Genomic DNA, 21,518 nt, shown 5'->3' with positions numbered 1-21,518 from the left:
TTAGAAATCAGTGATTTCTTCAAATGCAATCAATATTAAATGTATAATTCTCTAAGATAAACATTGTATTAATGTGCATATCTTAACGCCCAGGGCTTAAAATAGCAAAAGGAGGTAAGAACCGAAAGTACATTGAGTCCATGCTGACTTGTACACTTGGGAAATTAGATCAAATTGAGGTCAGCAAGAGTTGGAGGATGTAGGGTGAATCAAAGGAGGAATCACACCATGGTGGCTGTGTTCCTTCCAATTGGTCACAATGTGAGTAGCTGGAGAGGAAGCTGGCATTTCTTTTCAGTGCTCTGTAATTTCTCTGTCTGTGTTGTTGGCTTATAGCCGATCCCTACTTTTATTTCATTGTTCAGAGAGGAAAAATTCCACTTTAATATTACTGGGTATGACAGGAAGTAGAATTGTGAGCATTGTAACTCACACATAGTAGGATGGGCTGAATGAAAGTCAAGATTATTATCGTTTTCTTGTGTATACAGAACATTTAGTTCCTTGGACAAATTCAGTCATATAATACTTAATGTGATACTTGAAATCATGACAGTCAAGTTGGACTAATACGATTTAATTTCTAAATAAGAGTAGGCTAAAAAGGAACCTATATTTAACCATCTAAGCTCTAAGGAAATTTTTTCTGTAGTACAAAAACCTTTAGGCTGGGAGAAATATAAAACATACCTTGGAATAATTTTAGATAGTATATCCTCAGCTAATTCTCTCCTGACCAAAACTTGCTAACCAAGTTTCTTAGTAAAAATTTTACCACTAACTAGTAATACTTTCCTTACTGGTATTATTAAATTTTATTTCCCAATTTTTAGTAAGTGATCTCAAGTCAATTGGTATTAATTCTAAGATAGTTTATAAAATTGTAGGTGAAATGTAGACCATTTTTTTCTCTTTTTTCCTTTTCTTTCTTTTTCTTTTTGGCAGTACTGGGGATTGAACTCAGGGGCCATCATGTTTGATAGACAGATGCTCTATAATTTGAGTCAGGCCTTTAACCCCTCTACTATTTTTTCTAGGCTCATTTAATCAGCCACCCACAAAAATATATGGGCTTTTTTGATTTTTAGAAGTAGAGGGCCTGCTGTTGCAGCCTATTATACTGATAGAAGTATAAGTTTGGCATCTAGCAAGCACTTGAGTAATGGTTGTTCTAGCAAAGTGCCCCCATGGTTAAATAATATATATTGATGGAAAATACTAATTGAAATGATTTAAGTAACTTGGAAGAAAGAATCTTCTAGTTAAATTTAAATGCATTTAGAAGAAATATAAATTAGTTGAGTTAGGGCTGCTTAACTGGATGAAAATAACCTTCCTAAAGAGAAGTTGACATTTTTATTCCAATAAATTGTGATTGTTGGTTATGATCATTTGAATGGGAACTCTTATTCATCAGTCTGTGTTAGAAAGTCAAATTGTTTCCCAAGCAATTAATTTCTTGTTATGTAATTTGGTATTTAAGTTTTTCATATTATCTCACTGTACTATATACAAAAGCAATTTCTCAAATATATTAACAATTATGTCATATAAAAAAGAAATACTGTAACTGGGGAGGGGGGACCTCAGGCCTGTGATTCCAGCTACTCAGGAGGCCGAGATCTGATGATCTTGGTTTAAGACTTTCCTTCTTGGGCAGAAAATTCTGTGAGACTTATTTCCAATTAACCAGCAAAAATCAGGGAGTGGAGCTGTGGTTCAAGTGGTAGTGTGCCAGCCTTGAGCGGAAAAGCTAAAGGACACTGCCTAAAACTTGAGTTCAAGCTCCAGTAATAGTGCACAAAAAAGAAATATTTTCTTATCAAATAATGCAAGTTTATTGTAAGAATTGTACTCAGAATGAAAAGCATATAAAAGTTAGTTATAATTCCACCTGCAACAAACATTATTGTGGCATATTGTTACTAAGATCTAATATTAACTTCTGCAGATTAAAGATTTAAAAACTTTGGTGAATTATTTTTTGATAAACTATCTTCATCATTTTCAGTCATTCTTTTTTAACCTGTAAAGCTTTTGTAATCTTTATACTCTTAGACTGAAGCCCTGGTGGAGGTAGGAAGATTGTGAGGTTCAAGACTAGCCTGAGCTACATAATGAGTCTTTGTCTCAAAAAAGCCAGAGACTAGGGACATAGCTCAGTAGCATGTGCTTGTGTAGCATGTGCAAAGCCCTGGCCTGTGTTTCCAACACTGTAAGAAAAAAAAAATCCTCACAACTAACTTTAGAAAATATATGTAGAAACTAATGGGGCTGGGAAGGTGGCTCAGTGGTAGAGTGCTTGCCTTGCATGCATGAGGCCCTGGGTTCGATTCCTCAGCACCACATAAGCAAAAAGAAAAAAAGCTGGAAGTGGCACAAGTGGTAGAGTGCTAGCCTTGAGCTGAAGAGCTGAGGGACAGCGCCCAGGCCCAGAATTCAGGCCTCACGACCAGGTTTCCCACCCCCCCCCCCCACCAAAAAAAAAAGAAAGTGTATGTAGAAACTAAGTAACTCCATAATCAACTACCTTTTCCTATTTTAAAAAAAAAAGCTTCACTGACTCCTTTTCTCCAAGTGGATTATTTAGGTAATCCCTTATTCTTTCCTGAGTCTTTTAAACCAAAAGGTTATATGCTTAGACTACTTGCGTCAGAGTCATTATCTTTTCAAGCTGCTTTAGTATTTTAATTAGTGCAACTATCAAAATGTTTTCTGTCCCAGTCTTTTCTTTTGGAGAAAATCACAGAAAATAATATTTTTAATAGTTTCTGACTTACTAAAGTGTTTCAAATATTGAAAAGATCTGTTCAACTTTTACTGAGTCAATAAAATCTTCAATGTTAGTGAAGGGTTCCACCTCACTAGTTAAATTAATTAAATTAATACCAATTTTGAGGTTGTCTTACCTGGTTTAAAAAAACTTCGAGACTCTTGAACCCCAAGATAGGGACACAAGAGGTTTTTATCTTTATTGATGTTGTTTTTAATGTACTTATAATGTACTGTGTGAGTTTTTTTTTTTTGTTTCTTTTGTATGTTCTTCCCTCATTGTATAACCCCTGTTTTCACTGTATTTGATGTTGGTGCCCTGCATCTTGTACATACATTTTTCTAGTTTGGGGAGGGGAAGGGAAATAACAAAATGCTGAAATAAGGATACAGGCTGACCCATTGTAACAATGAGATGTACAAGACACTATGTTGAAAATGAACTTTACACCTGGGGGTAGGTTAAGTTGGAGAGGTGGGAAGGGAAAAAAGAAAATTATAAAACTCTGATGACTAATATCTAAGAAGTAAGTAAAAAAAAACCCCAAAACTTTGGGACTCACCGCAGAACAGCTAGATGACCTTTGTGTTAACATTATCTTACTTGAACTACATCTCTTATGGCTTTCTGGGAATAAATTGCCTCAGGGTGTCAAAATCAGACTAATTGGGTTGGAGGGCCAGTTTGAATTTCCCTGTGTGAGAAGTTAGCATCTCAGGTAAAATTCTTAATGTCTATTAGATTGCAGCATTGCAGGCTGTATTTTATACAAGTAGCCAGGTGTGGGCAGTGATACAGGGCTTGGGGGATCTCTCTTACCGGCCCAGAGATCCAAGGCATTCAGTGCAAAACCTGGCCAGCAGCCCGAGTGAGTAGGAGCCATGTGACTCTGGTGAGTTGGAGTGTGCAATTGCCTCCTGCTTCAGAGCTACCTGATCCGAATACTAAGCAGAGCGAGTGCCGTGCTGAGGGTAAGACACTGAAGACACTGCAGAGCAAGGTGCTTATTCCAGAGGCTTTACAGAACATGGAGATTAAAGACCAGGGAGCCCAAATGGAGCCGCTGCTGCCTACGGTAAGAGACAACCTGCTGTCAAATAGATTAACCGCCTAGCTGCAAAACCTGTCAGGCAAGTGGTGTGCTAGCTAGGTGCTGAGAGCTTACTTTTGGGGTGGTGAATAGCTCCCACGACATATGGACAGGGGTCTCCTCCCATCTCCGGAGACTGAAATGCATAAAGCAAAGCACATGATTTCCTCCCCCCTTCTCAATATGGATGCACTATGGTGGTGAAATGTCTCACGTTTGTTGCTGTTTGAAGAAATGGCTAGAATTTAGCAGCAGGGGCAGTTGTATGTCTCTCTCCCTGTCTGTTACTGCCTGTCTCGTTTCCTAGGCTGTGCAGTGGTGGCTCAAAGCCCCCCGCAAGCAAGCCCCCTTTTATCCTACTTAATCCCTGATAAATTTCCTCTCCATATCTCATCCTCTGGCAGTGAAGTGAGGGAATCTGTGGCTATTGCAGCTGTAGAGATTTAGTTTCTGCAGAAACCAGGGAAAAGGGTTGTGTGTATGTGTGTCTGATCTGTCAATCTTTCTCGCAGGGAGATGTCTGTCATGATTCTTGTGCAAAAAAGGTGTTTTCTGGGGGATAGGCACGATTCAGATCTGAGCATCTGAAAGGTTCCGTAACTGTCATTTGCAAATAGCCCATCTGTTTATCTCTGGGTCCTTAAGCTGCCTTACCTAGATTTAATTTTTGGGTAAGTGATTGATTTGCCTGTCTTTCTCTCAATTTGTCTGTCTGGCTCGCAGACCTTCGAGATCTTCAGGCAACATCATTTTAAGTCTGGAGGAACTGAGGTTGCTGTGTCCAAGGCAAAAAAAAAGAGGAAAAAACCTCAGTATTTTCTTGACGCAGCAGAGATGCCAAATGCTAGCTCCCAGCTATCTATCAACGCTGTCACAGCTCAGAGCAGCAGAAATTCCCTCCCTGCACCAAACCCGACAGGGGGCTGCTTCTCGGCTCTAGGTCACTCAGCTTGGTGATCTACCTAGCAGACTAGGGACTGGCAGTAAGCGCTCCATTTCCAAGTCCATTCCTAGTTTTTGAGCACATCACTGAATGGCAGAAAACTGTAGGGGTGATGAACAAATTCCGGGCCACCGTGTTTTCAGGGCCTTTCCTCTCCTGCCGGCTCAAATGCTGCAAAATATTGCACCGGAATCAGCTGTGGCTATGGAGCATGCCCAGTGCTCTTGAGGACGCTGGGATCAGGCAGGGAGGGAGCAGGGACAAGGGAAGAACGCAGAAGTCACCAGGGAGAATGGAGCCCAAATAAAGGGCAGGGGTAGTATCTGAGAGGGAAGGAAAGCCAGTGTGTCAGTGAGCCTGCTTGCTTAAAGTAGAGCCATATCTCTGTGCAAAGTGGAGTTATTATACAAAAATAAAAGATTTATCTGTCTTCCCAAACTTGAATGTGACCAAAATAAATTAAATACATTTAATAAGGTTCTGTGGCTGCTCAGAATAAAGTGTAGATACTAGGCAACAATTTTCCCTGGATAAGATAGAGTAACTATACACAGGAATTACAGCATGGAGATTTGAGGAAGATTAAATATAAGGGGGAAAAATCCCCTTTTTGGCGGCAGGGGTGATGGTGGATTGGAACTTGTCCTAGAAAAGCAGGCTGCAGCCAGTTTGATGTGGCTTATGGATTGTCACTTGTTGGGAACAGTTAAAGGATTTAGGACCAAATGGGGATTAACTGGAGGAATTTAGAAACAGATGACATTACTGGGCTAGATGGGCATCCAGTTCATGGTTTAAAATAACAAATAAAACACAAGTTTGGCTACAAAGAAAGGTCTACAAAAAGTCTGGTAGAAAAATTTGAAGGCCACAGTTTTGAAAGTTTGGTTTCACGGGGTAATAACCAGTACAGATAATACATTTAATGGTAAAACAGGCCCGAATATAAGAAAGATGAACCTGAAAACTAGAAAGGAGGGTACCTTTTTGGTCTATTTTAATATTTGTATAATGTTTTCAACCTTTCCAATGACCCTTATTGCTTTTTTCTTTTGTAGATCTGAAAGTATGTTATGTAAATGAGATTTCCTTATCTTTATTGTAAAGGTGAGCCATTGAAGTACATGGAGTTGAATAGCATGGTGTCAGATCACATAGTGATGAAGCCAGAACTAAAATATAAGCCTTCTAAAACTAGTTCAGAAATTAGAAAAAAATGAATATATTTATATTTTATTCTTCACGAGGCTTAATATAGTTCCTGGACTAGAATTTGTATGACATGAAAAGAGAAAGAAATTGCTTTGGACTTTGTTTTAGAAAATTACTTAGATGACTTTGCAAATAATTTTGTGCGAGGCAGAATAGAGTACAGTGTTTAGGCACACAGTCTTGTAAGTCTAGAATTGCTGTTTGTTTGCTCTGTAACTTAGAAAAGTTAGGTCTAAGAACAAGGGGAAAGGACTGATATATTTTATCTGAGTTTTATGATGAATAAATGAAATGACCTATGTGAAGTTCATAGCATCTAGGGTAACTGCTGAATAAAAGATAGTTTCTATTTTATCAATGGTCAAACATAGACATTGTGATAAAATTTAGATGTACCTATTAAAGTTGTTCGTTAGTACTATCTATGACAGAGGAAATATGGGAGACAACAGAGGATCAGACTATACAGTGAAGGAAGGATGTGAAAGGTTTTAGTTATTGCTGTGGAAACTTTGCATGTGGTTGGAGAGCCATTAAAAGCCATGATTAGTGCTGGTACAAAAAAAGTCAGAAGGAGGTCGATAAGTATTGAGAAAGGAAATTATAGATGGACAAGTATGTCAAATGAATAAATGTACCGATTCTTTTTTTTTTTTTTTTTTTGGTTGTGGGGCTTGAACTCTGGGCCTCGGCACTGTCCCTCAGCTTTTCAGCTCAAGGCAGGTGCTCTACAACTTGAGCTACAGCACTACTTCCAGTTTTCTGAGTGGTTAATTGGAGATAAGAGTTTCACAGACTTTCTTGCCCGGGCTGGCTTTGAACCGTGATCCTCAGATCTCAGCCTCCTGAATAGCTAGGATTACAGGCATGAGCGACCAGAGCCCAGCCTATATGTACTGATTCTGATGGAAGTGAAATGAAAGAAAAGATTCTTAACAAATCTCTCATGGTTTACTTCTTATGTAAGTTCATCTGAATGGAGTGGTGGATGAGACCCCGATACACTCCCTATTTTGGAAGCCTTATTAGGAAGCTTCAAAGAGAATTCTTTTTCACTAGATCAGCCATCATTGCTCTTTGTAGATCTTGGTACTTTAAGGGTTAGGACCTCCTTTCTCTAGTCCCATAGTATGCTGTAGTCTAGTTTTGGTAATAATACGTGTTATGTCTAAAATTTTCTTGTTTTTTTTTTTTTGTTTGTTTGTTTTGTTTTTGGTTGTGGGGCTTGAACTCAGAGCTGAGCACTGTCCCTGAGCATTTTTGCTCAAGTCTTATGCTCTACCATTTAAGCCACAGAGCCACTTCTGGTTTTTGAGTGGTTATTTGGATTGTAACTTAAATTATAGTTTGAACATAAAGCAGACATATTACACATGATAACATATTGGCAGAATTATATAGTAGCAGTCTTCATTGCTACTTTCATGACTTGAATTCTTATACTACAATGGTGAAACTATAGGAAATAAAATGTATAGGATACTAAGGAATGGGTAGTAAATCTAAAGGCTACTATATAAAATTTGTGATTAAAATATTGAGGCCAGCATAAGAATTGGGATAATTTGTGATGGAAGGTTAGAAAAAAATCTGGGCCAAGCTATGGGAGACTAATAGATAATTTGTGATGGAAAGCTAGGAAAAATATGGGAGACAAATAGAGTCTCAAAGCATGATCTGAATAAAATCACACTTCTATGATATAATTTCATTCTAACCATGATGATTATTTTGTAAGTCTCAATAGACACATACATAGATAGCAGTACTTTAGAACATGTGAGTGGTTGGAAAAATGTGGGTGTCACCCTCAACTCTGTTGTCTAAAGAAACTTCAACTCTTCCCTTCTCATATTTCATATACTATAAGACATTTAGTTATTTGGCTGTGTGGGAAGATACCACCACCAATCTATGTAGTCAATATTGTTCTTTTAATTACTTTTTGAGGTACTAGAATTGACTCCAGGACAAATTCTAAGCAGTGAGTAGCAGAGTGCCAAATTCTACCATTGAGCTCTATCCTTATCCCTATGTTCAATTTTTGGATGAAATAAATATAGTTGAAGATTTAACGCATTTTTAAAAATAACAAACAATTGTCTTATGCTCTTTGGGCAATGTTATTTTTCTTTAGAGATAGAGAAAGAATAGCTTGCAGTGAATTTTTTCTGTGTAGATGTATTTTTACAGTATGTAGTCTTTTCAGATTGGCTTTGTTCACTTAGTAATATACATTTAGGTTTCTTTCATGGATTGGTAGCTCATTTCTCTTTTTTTCCAAAGAAAATAATTTATTCAGGATGAGTGACAGAAATACAACCTGGGTAAGATGTATCATGGAAAGCCAGGGATAGCTCATTTCTCTTTAGCATTGAATAATATTCTGTTATTTGGGTATACCGCAAAAATGTGGTACACCCAAAGGCCATCTTTTTTGCCTTCATGTTTTGGCAATTAATAAAACTGGTGTAAGCATCTATATTCAATTGTGTGGACATAAATTTCCCACTATTTGGGATAAATATCAATGAGTGTGATTGCACCAACTTATCTTCTGAAGTGGCCATACCTTTTGCAATTATATCAGCAATGAAGGAGAGCTCTTGTTACTCTATGTACTCCCTTGCATTTGGTATTGGCATTATAATAGCTGTATACTATTATCTAACTTCCTTACTTTCCATTTTCCTGATGATATATGATACGGAGCATTTTTCATACCTATTTCCCAATTCTATATATGTATTTTTTGTAATATATGTGTTAAGGTCTTTGGCCAGTTGTTTTTTTTTTTTGGTCGGTCATGGGGCTTGAACTCTGGGTCTGGGGACGATCCCTCAGCTCTTCAGCTCAGAACTAGAGCTCTATCATTAGTGCAACAGTGCCATTTCTGGTTTCTAGTGCTTAATTGGAGACAAGTCTCACGGACTTTCCTGCCAGGGCTGGCTTTGAACTGTGATCCACAGATCTCAGCCTCCTGAGTAGCTAGGATTATAGGTGTGAGCCATGGGTACTCGGCTTGGCACAGTTTTAACTGAGTTGTTTTATTACTAATTTTTATTGTTGAATTTTAAGAGTTCTTTGTGTAATAGCATTGATCAGGATCTTTTGCAAATATTTTATAAGGCAGAGTGTTTAAAATTGTAATGTAGTCTAGCATATCACTTCTTTCTTCCAGGGCTTGTAGCTACAAGTCCTTGCCTTAGGTCATCTAGATTTTATCCCATTATCTTCTAGAAGTTTTATTTATTTATTTTTATTTATTTACTTACTTACTTGTTTACTTATATTTTGATCCTGGTACTGAGATTGAACTAAGGGTCGGGGTACTGTTCCTTAGTTTTATGCTCAAGGCTAGTACTCTACTACTTGAGCCACAGCTCTACTTTTTGGTGGTTAATTGGAGGTAAGAGTCTCTCAGTCTTTCCTGTCCTGGCTGGCTTTGCACTGTGGTCTTCTGAGTTCTGCCTCCTGAGTAGTTAGGATCATAGGTATGAGCCATCTGTGCCCAACCATCCGCTAAAGCTTTAAGTTCTTGCATTTCATATACATTTTATATTGTGATTCATTTTTAGCTAATTTTTTATGGGTGTTAAAATTTGTGCCTAAATTCATTTTTACTACATGTGAATACCAAGTTCCTTAGTCTTTAAAAAGAAACTGTAATTTATCCACTGTATTGCTTTTGCTTTTTTGGTCAGTAGACTATATTTCTGAGCATATTTTGGGGCTCCATATTCTGTTCCATTTATGTATTTGCTTATTCTTTTACTAATACCACACGTTTGCTTATTATAGGTTTATAAGAAGTCCTGCTGGTGAATATTGTCACTTCGCCAGCTTTAGTCTTCATTTACAATAATATATTGGCTATTATGGATTATTATCTCCACAAAAACTTGGGAATCAAATTTGTTGATATTCATAAATTGACTGCTTTTTTTTTGCTCATGAATTCGTTGGCTGTATAGAGTAAATTGGGAAGAACCACCATTAGAACCTCTCAATGAACATGAAATATGTGTTCACTATTTTAATTCTTCGATATTTTCATCTGTATTTTATAGTTTTTCTTGTATCAATCTTATATAGCTTTGTCAGACTTATTTATTAAGGGGATGCCAATATTAATGACATTATGTTTTAAATTTCAAATTCATTGCTGATATAGAGGAAAGCTATTAATATTTGTAAAGTAACTTTATATCTTTCCACCTTGTTTAAGTAAACACTAAGTCCAGGAGGTGTATTGTGGTTGTTTTCGACTATATATAATATTCTACTTAAGTCAGGCACCAATAGGCCCACCAATAATTCTACTCAGAAGGCTGAAATTATGATTTGAAGCAGCAGAAGCAGACAGATCTGAAAGATTTCTATCTCCAATTAACCAGCAAAAAACCAGAAGTGGAAACGTGGCTGAATCATTAGAGCGCTAACCTTGAGTGAAAAAGCAAAGCAAGAGCGTATAAGGCACTGAGTTAAGCACCAGTACTGGCAAAAACACCCTAAAAGCAAACAGCATATTCGACTTAAACAATATTATCTGTAATAAAGAGTTTATTTTCTTTTTTTCTAGTCTATATACCTTTTTTGTTTTGTCTTGTCATATGGTCATGTCTTCTCTTCTCTGATTGCATTAGCTAGACTTCATTGGCCAGAGAACACCCTTTATGAGTTCCGATCTTAGTAAGAAAGTTTTGAGTTTTTCACCATTAAGCATGAGTTTAGCTGTAGGTTTTTTTTGGTGGATATTCTTTATCAAATTGAGGAAATTATTCACAGTTTGTAATTTATTGAGTTTTTAAAAATCATGAACAGTGCTGAATTCTGTCAGATAATTCTAAAGATGTTGATGTGAACATTTGATTTCTAACTGTAGATATGATGGATTATATAAATAGATTTTTGAATGTTGAACTAGCCTTGCCCACTTGAGATAAGTCCTGCTTGCTTGTGATGTGTAATTCTTTTATTCCTTATTTGATTTGACTTGTAACATTTTTTGGGAAAATTTTAAGTTTGTATTCATAAGTGATATTGTTCTTTTTCATTCTTTCATTCCTTCTTTCTTTTCTTCCTTCCTTCCTTTCCTTACTTTAATTTTTCCTTTTTAAGGTGTAATTGTTTGCTTTTGATGTTAGAGTAAGCTGACCTTCTAGAAAAAATTAGGGCATAGTCACTTTAATTTTTTTTTAATTTAATTTTATTTTATTTGAGAACATACTGTACAGAGGGGTTACAATTACATTGGCAGGATAATGCATACATTTCTTACCAAGCATTGCAGCCTCCTCCTTTGTTTACCCTTCACCTCCCTTCCCAGCCTCCCCCCTCCCCCCCACCCATTCATACCCCCCTCGCCCCCCACACCGACATTGTAAAGCTTGCTTGACATGACATTTTGTAATTCTCCTTGTTGCAACAGGTCCACCTGAATCCTTAAACGACTTGTTTGTCCCCATCTCCTCCACATGTTATACTGACATCAAATAAAGTGAATATAATTTACCAGTGAACCCATCTGGATCTGGTGCACTTTTTGTGTGTAAGGTTATTAATTATTGATACCATCATTTTAATAGACAGATTCATATATATTTTCAAGAGAGGATTATGTAAATCAACTATACACTAAAATTTAGACTAGATTCTTAATTTATAGATGATAAAATTGAGCAGCAATGGTGTACAACATATATTTAAGGACATACTAGTTGATAGCAGAGCTTAATGTTATTTGTACATCTCTTCATCTATAGTTTATCATTCTTTACCTATACTAATGTATAGTATCTGTTTTAATACAGAGTCACAAAGTAAAATGACAAGCAATCTTTATAAAGTAATTATAGATAATGTTTCTGGCTAATAGGTACAAACATCTCTAATCCTCATGATAATCCTAAAAGATTGTTAATGTTTTTCAGCGTGGCAAATGAGGAAATGAATAAATTACCCATTTTCATATAGCTAATAAGTACCTATCTAGAATCTGAAAATATTTCATCTAATTAAAAAGTGATTCCACTGCTTTAAAGCTAATTAAAAATAAAAGGTCCTTTATATCTATCCTTCTATCAAATATGAATGTTCTATGTTGCAAGATGCTATGCAAATGTATTTTTGACCACATATTGCATGCTTCTATTTATATAAAATGCTCAGAGCAGGAAAATCCTTAGAGACACAAGATAGATTAGTAATTGCCACAGTCTGGGACATGGAGGATACTAGGAGTGACTGGTGAGAGATATGGAGTTTCTTTTCTGTGGTGTTAGAAATGGTCTAGAATTAAATGATGGCAATAATAGTAGAACTCTGAGAATGTAGTAAAAACTGCTAAATTTTTACAGTAGTGAGTTATATCTGAAAAAAGTAAATATTCTCAGTAAGGCATTGTTTAGATATCTTGCTTGTAGGGAGGAGACAGAGGATCTGAAAAATGATTGTATCAGTCACATGTATTTAAATCATAAAGAAGGCAAATAAAGTATTAATAAAAATGAGAAACACACACATGGTCCCATTCTTAGCTATTTGCTTTGAGATGATACTACTAAGATTTATAAAGATTTCAACAAATTATTACAGACCTAGAGGTCTTTAAGAATGTTGACCAAACCAGGCACCGGTGGCTCACGCCTACAGTCCTAGCTACTCAGGAGGCTGAGATCTGAGCATCGTCGTTCAAAGCCAGCCCTGGCAAGAAACTCTGTGAGACTCTTATCTGCAATAAACCACTAGAAAATCAGATGAAGCAGTAGAGTGCTCATCTTGAGCTGAAGAGTGAAGGGACAGTGCCCAAGCCCACAACCGACCAAAAAAAAAAAATAATGTGTGATCAAAGCTTAATTGAGAAAGCTCATGGAACATTCTATGTACAAAGGAAGAAGTAATCTATTTTACTTGGATCAAATTATTTTTCTCCAAATTGCCTTTTTGAATGTTCTACTGACATGCTTTTAACTTTCACATAAGGCACATCAAAACAACTAAATTTCAACCCCGCTTTTTGTGAGGTCATTGTTGATCTGCGTTCAAAAACTATTATGTTACTATATATTATATCATGCCAAGTTCCAAGTTATTAACCTTTTTTGGTGGGTTTTATTTTGTCCCAGTACTCAGGCATGAACTCAGAGCCTTGTGTTTTTGCAGTGTGTTTTGAACTCAGAGTGCATGAATTCAGAGCCTTGTGTTTTGACAGTTGGTACTATACCAGGTAGGCCTCCACTTCCAGCTTTTTGCTAATTAAAGTCTTGAAGGTTTGTCTGCTTGGGTTGGCTTTACATTAAGATCCTCTTGAGTAGCTAGGATTTTAGGCCTATAGTTATCATACTGTGGCCCATATGTCCAGACAAAAATAACTATTTTATGCTGGTCTTTACTAGGACTTCTTTTCAATACCTTAGAATACTACAAGTTTAGTAAAACATTGGATCTTTTTCACAGATGTAAAAGGCAAATGCAGAAGGAAACAGATGCCGATCATTAGAAAGCAGGTGGTTGCCTCTTGATAGGGGTGGCATTTACTAGGAAAGAGCATGAGGTAACTTTTGGTGCTATAGAATTGTTCTAAACTCTATATTGAAATTGTTATTAACATATCATTATAGTTGGTTTAGAAAATTTGCTTAAAATCCATGGACTTACTGATCAATTAAATAGTTACTGCTATTTTATGTGATGTCACAAAACTAAGTAAAAATGAAAACATTTGGAAAAATTCAATTGATTTGGTTCATTATATACATAATAGTAGCTTCTTTCTCTAATAATTTTTCATATTAGGGCTACTAACTTAGATGCTTGAGGAAATCATTAACCATTTAATTTTGTAGTTATTGCTAGGCTTTTTAAAAAATTATTTCAAGGGTATCAGTGAAAGGCTTGAGTAAGGTCATGATAATTTATTTCTCATTGTATTTACTTACTTGTTTTCCTTGTTGAGATGTTGAGATACAGTGTACATTATTTTCCTAGACCTGCCATAACAAAGTACAACACTTATTTATTGTTTTATGGTTCTGGAGGTCTGAAATCAGTCTCAGAAGGAACATAGTCTTCCAAAGGCTCGCCAGACCTTGGTTTACAACTCAAGCTGACCTCAAACTTGTGATTCTCTTACCTCAGTTGCCTGAGTTCTGGGATTACATATGTGAATTGATGTATCTGTTTCAGAAGTTTGTCTAATAATTATCAAATGTGTCAGCCCAAATATATATGACAATTTCTATGTATCTGCGTGATCATGTTTACTGTCATCCCATAACTAGGACTGTTTCTTTTTATTTGTTTAACTTTAATTTTGACAACTTGAGGTATCATATGCATGTCACTAAGCTCTTTCATTATAAATGTAAATATCAATGATTTTTAGCATATTTGTTCAGCTATCACTATAATACACTTTACAATATTTTACTGTCCCCACCATGTATTATTTTTCAGCCCATGTACAATTAAGCTCTTGGCTCTAGGCAATGATGATTCATTTTCAGCTGATTCATTTTTTTTTTCTTCTAAAAATTTGGTTTATGTGGATATTTCCTTTAAATGATACTCTATACTAGATAGTCTTTGCATCTAGTACCATTTGAGTAAACTATTATTAGGTTTATTTGTAGCATGTATCAGAAATGGGTTCCTATTTATTATTGAACAATAATACATTATATGGATGTATGAAATTTTATTTCTTAATGGCTTATCATCATTTAGTTTCTAACTTTTAGCAATTATAAATAACACTGCTATGATTTCATGTATGTCCATATGTGCATATTTTTTGTAATCTATTTTTTGATATAGCCTTTCTAATGAATGTGAAGTTATAGTGTTGTGATTTTGATTTGCATTTGGTTCATTAAATACATGAAAGGAAACTGAACATTTTTCCCATGCTTATAAGATCAGCAGACCTGTTTTTTTACTTCCTCTTCTCTCCTCCCCTTCCCTCCACTTCCCTCTTTTCTTCCTTCTTTTCTCTCTGTCCTTCCCTCCTTTTTCTCTCCTCTCTGCCCTCCTTTCCTTCCCTCCCTTCCTCCCTTCCTCCCTCCTTCCTTCCCTCCCTCCCTCCCTCTCTCCTTCCTTCCTTCCTTCCTTCCTTCCTTCCTTCCTTCCTTCCTTCCTTCCTTCCTTCCTTCTTTCCTTTCAAGCAAGCATTTTGCTAGTTAATCATAAGAGTCTCTATAACTTTTTTTTTTTTTAAATCTTAGCTGGCTTTGAACCTCTATACTCTGACATCATCTTCCTGAATAGCTAGGATTACAAGAGTGAGTCATTGGGGCTTTTAAGTTTTCTTTTGTTTAGTTTTTAAATGGGAGGAGGATATAGAGATAGCCAGCTACTTCAATGTCATTTATTTTTAAAAGACTATCTTTTACACTGAATTTTCTTGATATTTTTGTTGAAAATAAATAGGCACTAAATATAGTAGGTTAGAAAATTGAAGCTGGTCATTCTTTTACTTATTTAGTATTTATTGTTATTTTACAATATTGTCCACATAAAAATATTAAGTATTATCCTTATACACATGTGTACACATGTTGTTCTTCAATGAGTATTGGATTTTTCAAAGCAAAGTCTGTTTTAGATTAATTTGTGCTACAGTCATAGAGTCAAGTGCATGGTATTACTTCTGAAACATATCATGAGTGATACATTAAAGGCCATGTGGCCATGTGAGAATATCTTTTGTAATGAGCAACTACGTGTGAGAGGGGTTTTGGGAATATTTACTTATTTCCCCTCAGTTTTATGTGTTCTATATGCACTCATACAAGTATGGGTTTGGATGAAATTTTACTAAACATCCCAGATACACCAATAACATTAAACTGCATATATACAATACATATTAAACCTTCATATATATAATATTTTCACAGCTAATGTAGTTAAAATGATACATACATACATTATCATAACAATTAGTGATTATATTAGCATGATTTTCTGATTCCATATTTATTTCTCAAAAGCTATCATTAATGGTTTTATATTATGTGAACAAAGACACAAAAGAGTTCATCTTTGGTTAGTTTGGATAAAGACTGCACAAGTAAGCACACTGTACCTTTTGGACTCTCATATTTTCAAGAAATAATCTTTAAAAATGTATTATTTCTGCTGGGCACTAGTGGCTCACATATGTAATCCTAACTACTCAGGAGGCTGAGATCTGAGGATCCCGGTCCAAAGCCAGCCCGGACAGGAAAGGCCGTGAGACTCTTATCTCCAATAAACTACTCAGCAACCGGAAGTGGCTCTGTGGCTGAGGTGGTTGGGAGCTCACCTTGAGCTGAAGAGCTGGGCAGTGCCCAGGCCCAGAGTTCAAGCCCCATAACCGACAAAAAGTATTATTTCTAAGAAATGTATTGTTAGTTGAATATTAAAAGTGACACCCAGGTATGGTAATTTTACTTAAATATGAGAACCAGTCAAAATAATGAGCAATGGACATTTATCAAATGCTTGCAATGTGTGGTTAGATATTTCATATGAATACTTACTTTTTTTCATGGACCTGTTTCATATAAAAACCTCTCCATAATATTAATGAGCATTTACCCATTGATGGGAAAAAGGAAACAGCCCCAGGAAAAGGTGATAGTATGAGTCCATACAAATGCATATGGTTACTTAAGTTTAAATTATTCTAAAAAATTTTAACAAAAACTTCAAGTGCCACTGACTTTAAAGAAGTTGATGCAAAAATTATTGCACCAAAGATCTATAGCTTCTAGTGCTAGAAGCTTGGTTTTCTTTTCTTCAGTCTATGATATTTTGTGGTCTGTTTATTATATGGATAAAGAGACACATTGGCTAAGGTTCCAAAACAGTCAAGTCCACAATTACACTATATACTCTAAAGTAAAGTAAGGCTATGGCTCAGTGAAAATTCAGAGTTTTCTATTTAGACCCCTTGCCTTAATCTTATTCAACACTAGCTAGACTTCTTAGTGATGTTCTACCATTTGCTTTGAAAAATGCACTTAAACAAATTGAATCGAGGTTCCAAAAATAAATCAATGCAAGTTTTTCTCTCTACTTTGTTTTAACTAATTTGAATTACGCAGCATAAATGAATGGGAAATATTTTGATCATATGTAGCAGAAATCACAAGGTTATATTAATAATTTTCACACGATTAGTCTACATGATATGGATGTCTTTGTAGTTATACATTAGAGCCCAAATTCATCCTTGCATAGCCCATTAACTGATTAAAAAATCCTGTGTGTGAATAGAGATTTGAGAACATGCTTTTAAATGTCTAAATAAGTAAATGTATATTTTGTATTCAGCAGGCAATGCTTTAGAGCTTTAACTAGGAAATGATTTCTCCTTTGTAAATTAATTGCTTCAAAATGAAGTGAGAAGGTAAGGGAGGGAAGCAGAAGCAGTGGTAATATGGTGGGGATTTTGAATTTATTCAAAGTGCACTGTGTCCATATGTAGAAATAGCACAATGAAAATCCCTTGGTACAAAGGTTATATTAATTCAAAAATAGCAAAATAAAAATTTATATGTCTAGTATCAGGCATATTTTTCTTCTTGATATATTCTTGACTGATATTTATGGAAAGCTTAGCTACTGAGACATAGAAAAAATTTCTTGAATTCCTCCCTTTCACCTAGTTTTTATATGTATTCTTTCTGGGATCTTTATCTTAGGTGGCAAGAGTTTTCAGAAAGCATAAATTATAACAGTTTGTTCATTTATTCACAGTTTTAAAATAGGGTCTATTCTTGTAGCAATGGCATATCTTTTATGCTCAGAGATTTTAGAGAAGGTGTTTAAAACTGAACTTTTTCTTTTTCTGGAATGATTATACAGAACCTTCTTAATTACAGATTGTTAGCAAAATCTGTCATGGTTACTCTCTCATTTGGAGAAATCAAATATTTCTAGTTTAACTTTGAAACTAGATAGCTTCTCAAATGTTCTTGTAATCTCACAGGTAATAACATTTACATGCTTATCATGTTTAATAGTGTGGTAATTCTTCAAACAATTGAACACATTAGCTTAAGATGTCTCATCCTGTCAGTGCAGTTGTCAGAATGTTTATTTTTGATGTCCAAATTAGAAGAAGAGTACATATGCAAAGAATTTGAAATATTGAGTCAAAATGATATAACCAAGCAGTGTATAAGTCTCATTTAATATATGTAGAAGTAATGATAAAAATAACCATTTGATGTTTGATGCATGTTTTAGAATGCATAATGATGCTTGTTTTAGAATGTATAATGCATGGTATCTTATATATATATATTTTTGTTGTTGTTGGTTATGGGATTTGAACTCAGGGCCTGGGTGCTGTCTCTGAGCTTTTTTTGCTCAAGGCTAGTGTTCTATCACTTTAAGCCACAGTGCCACTTTGGGGTTTCTGGTGGTTAATTGGAGATAAGAGTCTCATGGACTTAACTGCTGGGGTTATCTCTGAACCATGATCCTCAGATGTCAGCTTCCTCTGTAGCTGGGAGTACAGGTGTAAGCCACCAGCGCCCAGCTATAGCTTATGTTTTTTAACTAACGATATTGTCCATCAAAATTTGAAATTAATTTGAAAGCCAAGTTTGAAAGTTCAAATTAATTTTTTGAGAAATGAACTGGAACAAGGTGGAAATACAATGGATATATAGACTGCTTGGGTATCTTTTGTGCTCTGAATGGACAACAAAAAAAAAACCCGGGCTGACTGAGATAAAAGTGAGTTTTGGAACATGACATTATTGAAATTATGGTAATTCCCTGTAGATTTATTATCCTTAAAATTTGAGCATAAGCAGTTTCTTTTTATGGATTTTATACATTATTAATCTGCTTCCTGTCATCCAGATGTCACATAGATCAGACATCATGGGTTAGAAGAGTGAGTTGTGCATATAAAGAGAAGTAATGGTGTATGCAAATATGTTAATTTTCTAATATAGTGACATTTTTTCTTTAGAAATACTGAAAGTGATATGGACCATTTTACTTTTCAGAATGCTTTTCTCAAAAAATTATATTGTGGTGAGTAACTTAATGAGCTGACCTGCTTAAAGAATCTGTAAGTGCAAAAAACCAATAATGTGATTAACTATAAAGCTAATGTTGTATAGCAGATCTTTGGAATTCTTTCATCTTGTGTCATTGAGACTTTATGCCTCTTGCTTGGAATTTTCCATTTTCCATTCCAAGTAGCCCCTGGAAAACTACCATTCTTCTTTTTCTATAAGTTTGACTTTTTTAAATAACTCATGTAAGTAGAATCATGTAGTATTTGTCTTCTCTAGATTAGTTTATGTCACTTAGTAAAATGTCTGAAAGGCTTCTCTATGTCTTTAAATGCTGCAAGATTTTCTTTTTTTCACAGTTGAATGAAACATATTATGTATGCACCATGTTTTTAAATGAGCACATACATTACCAGTCATTCAGGTTGATTCTACATGATGCCTATTAATACTACAGAAATATAGGAGTGAAGGTATTCCTTCAAGAAGCTGATATTATTATATTGAGGTATATAAAATATATATTTGAGGAATTCCCATAATGTTTGATGCAAACAGCTCCACTGTTTTGCATTCCCAGTAAGAGTGTTCCAGTTTCTCTATATCTTCATTAACAAATATTTTGCTTAACTTTTTCTAATAACTGTCTTAATAGTTATGAAATGATATTTCATTGGATTTGCATCTCTCTGCTTATTAGAGATATTGAACATCTCTTCATATAATGTACATTTTCTTGGATGTCTCTTCAAGTCTTTACTCAACTTATAAATTGGGTTACCAAGTTTTTGATGTTCAGTTATCAAAGATCCTCACATATTTTAGGCATTAATCCCTCTTTTGATGATATATAGTTTGCAAAGAGTGGTTTATCCTGGTCTATAGATTGCTTTTTAATCTGCTAGTTGTTACCTTTACTTTAAAGAAACAAAATTTTGATAGCTTTATTAGTCTGTTTTTGCTTTGGTTCCCTGTGCTTTTCATATCATATCATGAAATTATTTAAAAGATTGGTGTCATGAAGCTTTTTCACTATGTTTCTTTTTCTAAGAGTTTTAAGTTATAGGCCACATTTAAATCTCCAAATACACTTTGGGTTGATTTTAATGTATAATGTAAGATAAAGGTCTGATTTCATTTTACTACAGCTTTCCAAGATCTTGAAACTGAGCAGTGCAGTTCTTCTGTTTTTTTTTTTTCCTTCTTTTTGCTCATGGTCCACTTAGTTGTTTGAGGCCTTTTGTGCCTTCATAAAAATTATGCAGTTGGATTTTCCTGTCTCTGTAGAAAATTTGGCAGGGATTGAGTTGTATCTGCACATTGCTTTGGGTAGTTTGGACATTTGGACATGATTAAGTCTTTTAAATCATGAATACAAGATGTCTTTTTGTGGTGGTGGTGGTGGTGGTGGTGGTGGTGTGTGTGTGTGTGTGTGTGTGCGTGCGCGCGTGTTTGTCCCTGCACATGTGCAAGCGCACGTGTGTGCATGCAGGCACTGGTACTAGGGCTTGAATTTAGGGCATAGTGGTCTCAGCTGTTTTTACCTCACTCATGACTAGTGCTCCACTTCCTCTATGCCTCCAGTTCCAGCTTTTTGATGGTCAATTGAAAATAAAAGTCTGTTGTATTTATCTGTTAGGACTGATTTTAAACCTCAATCCTCAGATCTCAGCCTCCTAGTAGCTAGGATTATAGGATTAAAGGTGTACGCAATTTATTTGTGACTTGTTTAACTGCCATTGATGTTTAGAAAGTGTCAATGTACAGGACTTGAATGTGTTTGATTACGTTTATTCTAAGTACTGTACTCATTTTGTAGCTAATGTAAATAGGATTGTTTCTTTAATTTCCTTTTTGGAAGTTGATCATTATCACAGAGAAATACCACTGATTTTCATTCTGTGACTTTACTGAATGTTTTTTAATTGTGAAAATACTGTACTGAGGGGTTACAATTACATGGGCAAGGTAATAAGTACATTTCTTAGCAAGCATTGGTACCTCCTCTATTTCCCCTTCCCATCCCGTCTCATCCCCACCCCCCGCCAAAGTTATAAAGTTCGTTTTTCAGCATAATGACTTGTACATCTCATTGTTGCAATAGGTCTACTTGTATCCCTATTTAAACGATTTGTTTTTTTCCCTTCCCCTCCACAAATTATACCAACATCAAATACAGTGAAAGCAGGGGTTATACCGTGGGGGAGGGACATACAAAGCAACAAAGAAATCATCTTATAAATATGTTAGAAACAATCACAAGAAAAAAAAACATTTGAATCCTTATCTTGGGGTTCATTTCACCTAACATCAACTTATCTGACCTTTTCTGCTTGTCTCAGACATATACTAGTTATTGCAAATAAGGGAAACCATGGAACCTCCACTCCCAAATTACTAAAGCTGATTCAAAACTTTGGCATAAAATTAACCCTCAAAAATCAATGGCTTTTCTGTATGCCAACAATGAGAAAAGCA

The 21,518-nt window shown here is 35.4% G+C and overlaps 1 protein-coding gene across 9 annotated transcripts in view; it reads left to right on the top strand.

The window, feature by feature from the left end:
- The window catches only part of Slc4a10 (solute carrier family 4 member 10), a 446,328-nt gene that overhangs the window by 150,325 nt on the left and 274,485 nt on the right, over positions 1-21,518 (top strand). For 6 of the 9 annotated variants that reach the window (XM_070022036.1, XM_070022042.1, XM_070022028.1 and 3 more), the window contains exon 1: positions 3,649-3,848. The exons of 2 other annotated variants lie outside the window; for them this stretch is intronic. In XM_070022036.1, the coding sequence (XP_069878137.1) occupies positions 3,801-3,848 (48 nt within the window). In that variant the 5' untranslated portion in view covers positions 3,649-3,800. Of the gene's footprint in view, positions 1-3,647; positions 3,849-21,518 lie in introns of those variants that run through there. One more of the 9 variants, XM_070022002.1, reaches the window with a different exon arrangement.

This window comes from Dipodomys merriami, unplaced genomic scaffold (genome assembly GCF_024711535.1).
Source record: "Dipodomys merriami isolate MVZ:Mamm:240054 unplaced genomic scaffold, mDipMer1.0.p SCAF_1, whole genome shotgun sequence".
In the NCBI taxonomy this organism is placed as follows: domain Eukaryota; kingdom Metazoa; phylum Chordata; class Mammalia; order Rodentia; family Heteromyidae; genus Dipodomys; species Dipodomys merriami.
The sequence above is the reverse complement of the archived record's forward strand: the minus strand, read 5'-3'. Positions and strand labels throughout refer to the sequence as shown.